Source organism: Oncorhynchus gorbuscha, unplaced genomic scaffold (assembly GCF_021184085.1).
Source record: "Oncorhynchus gorbuscha isolate QuinsamMale2020 ecotype Even-year unplaced genomic scaffold, OgorEven_v1.0 Un_scaffold_4280, whole genome shotgun sequence".
Lineage (NCBI taxonomy): Eukaryota > Metazoa > Chordata > Actinopteri > Salmoniformes > Salmonidae > Oncorhynchus > Oncorhynchus gorbuscha.
The window spans coordinates 2,501-5,040 of NW_025748331.1; the positions used below are offsets into that span (position 1 = coordinate 2,501).

Consider the following 2,540-nt stretch of genomic DNA (forward strand, 5'->3'; position numbering starts at 1 on the left):
TCTGACCTCTAACCCTTAACTCTGTTCCCTGACCTCTAACCCTTAACCCTTACCTCTCTTCCCTGACCTATAACCCTTACCTCTGTTCCCTGACCTATAACCCTTACCTCTGTTCCCTGACCTCTAACCCTTACCTCTCTTCCCTGACCTCTAACCCCTACCTCTGTTCCCTGACCTCTAACCCTTACCTCTGTTCCCTGACCTCTAACCCTTACCTCTGTTCCCTGACCTCTAACCCTTACCTTTCTTCCCTGACCTATAACCCTTACCTCTCTTCCGTGACCTCTAACCCTTACCTCTCTTCCCTTACCTCTCTTCCCTGACCTCTAACCCTTACCTCTGTTCCCTGACCTCTAACCCTTACCTCTGTTCCCTGACCTCTAACCCTTACCTTTCTTCCCTGACCTCTAACCCTTCTCTCTCTTCCCTGACCTCTAACCCCTACCTCTCTTCCCTGACCTCTAACCCTTCTCTCTCTTCCCTGACCTCTAACCCCTACCTCTCTTCCCTGACCTCTAACCCTTACCTCTAACCCTTACCTCTCTTCCCTGACCTCTAACCCCTACCTCTCTTCCCTGACCTCTAACCCTTACCTCTCTTCCCTGACCTCTAACCCTTACCTCTGTTCCCTGATCTCTAACCCTGACCTCTAACCCCTACCTCTCTTCCCTGACCTCTAACCCCTACCTCTGTTCCCTGACCTCTAACCCTACCTCTCTTCCCTGACCTCTAACCCCTACCTCTCTTCCCTGACCTCTAACCCCTACCTCTCTTCCCTGACCTCTAACCCTTACCTCTGTTCCCTGTACCAGAGCTGCTTGCCCTGAAATCACTTTTTGACAAACATATTTTTGTTTTGAGCAGAGCAACTATTCTCCCGCTGTAGTTCTAATGTTATCTATGTGTGCGTGTTGTGTTCGGTTGTTTGCGTGTTGTGTGTGTGCGCATGGCGTGCGTGTTGTGTTCGGTTGTGTGCGCATGTTGTGTGTGTGTGCGTGTTGTGTTCGTTTGTGTGCGCATGTTGTGTGTGTGCGCATGGTTTGTGTGTGTGTCTCCAGGGAACCCCTCGTCTGAGTAGGAAGATGTCCCCCAGTCCCACCAGGAGGGGCATGTTTGACTAGCGCCACCGCCCATTGGTCAAGTCTCATGACACCAACCAACCAACCGCTGAGGATTTCAACCCTCAGGGACAGACTTTGGCCCCACCCCCTGACAACCTGATTGGACCATGTGGGATTATTGACAATGCAGTTCAACCAGAAAGGTTCCATGGGTTTATTGACCATGTGGTCCAACCAGAAAGGTTCCCTGGGTTTATTGACCATGTGGTCCAACCAGAAAGGTTCCCTGGGTTTATTGACCATGTGGTCCAACCAGAAAGGTTCCCTGGGTTTATTGACCATGTGGTCCAACCAGAAAGGTTCCCTGGGTTTATTGACCATGTGGTCCAACCAGAAAGGTTCCCTGGGTTTATTGACCATGTGGTCCAACCAGAAAGGTTCCTGGGGTTTATTGACCATGATGAAAGATGAAACATATTGGTCAGTCTTTTGTAGTAAGATGAGCTGGTATTGGTCAGTCTTGTAGTAAGATGAACTGGTATTGGTCAGTCTTCTACATGAACATCCCAAAGTGTCCTTGTTAAACCACCACCAGCATTCTGTCTGCTCTGAGTGGATAGAGAGAAGGGGGAGAGGAGAAGGAGGGAGAGGAGAAGGAGGGAGAGGAGAAGGAGGGAGAGGAGGAGGGAGAGGAGGAGGAGGGAGAGGAAAAAGAGAAGGAGGAGGGAGAGGAAAAAGAGGAGGGAGAGGAGGAGGAGGGAGAGGAGGAGGAGGGAGAGGAGGAGGAGGGAGAGGAGGAGGGAGAGGAGGAGGGAGGAGAGGAAAAAGAGGAGGGAGAGGAGGAGGAGGGAGAGGAGGAGGAGGGAGAGGAGGAGGAGGGAGAGGAGGAGGAGGGAGAGGAGGAGGAGGGAGAGGAGGAGGAGGGAGAGGAGGAGGAGGGAGAGGAGGAGGAGGGAGAGGAGAAAGAGAAGGAGGAGGGAGAGGAGAAAGAGAAGGAGGAGGGAGAGGAGAAAGAGAAGGAGGGGGGAGAGGAGAAAGAGAAGGAGGGAGAGGAGAAGGAGGAGGGAGAGGAGAAAGAGAAGGAGGAGGGAGAGGAGGAGGGAGAGGAAAAAGAGAAGGAGGAGGGAGAGGAGGAGGAGGGAGAGGAAAAAGAGAAGGAGGAGGGAGAGGAGAAAGAGAAGGAGGAGGGAGAGGAGAAAGAGAAGGAGGAGGGAGAGGAGAAAGAGGAGGAGGGAGAGGAGAAAGAGAAGGAGGAGGGAGAGGAGAAAGAGAAGGAGGGAGAGGAGAAGAAGGAGGGAGAGGAGAAGGAGGAGGGAGAGGAGAAGGAGGAGGGAGAGGAGAAGGAGGAGGAGGAGGGAGAGGAGAAGGAGGAGGAGGAGGGAGAGGAGAAGGAGGAGGAGGAGGGAGAGGAGAAGGAGGAGGAGGAGGGAGAGGAGAAGGAGGAGGAGGAGGGAGAGGAGAAAGAGAAGGAGGAGGGAG

The 2,540-nt window shown here is 53.1% G+C and overlaps 1 protein-coding gene across 1 annotated transcript in view; it reads left to right on the top strand.

Moving 5' to 3' along the window:
• Window positions 1-1,580, top strand: part of LOC124028490 (KN motif and ankyrin repeat domain-containing protein 1-like) — a gene marked incomplete at its 5' end in the record, with an annotated part of 3,755 nt that extends 2,175 nt beyond the window's left edge. Inside the window, one exon of the mRNA XM_046340531.1 lies at window positions 1,059-1,580. Within this exon, the coding sequence (XP_046196487.1) occupies window positions 1,059-1,121 (63 nt within the window). The remainder of the gene's footprint in view (window positions 1-1,058) is intronic.
• Window positions 1,581-2,540: the final 960 nt, after the last annotated feature.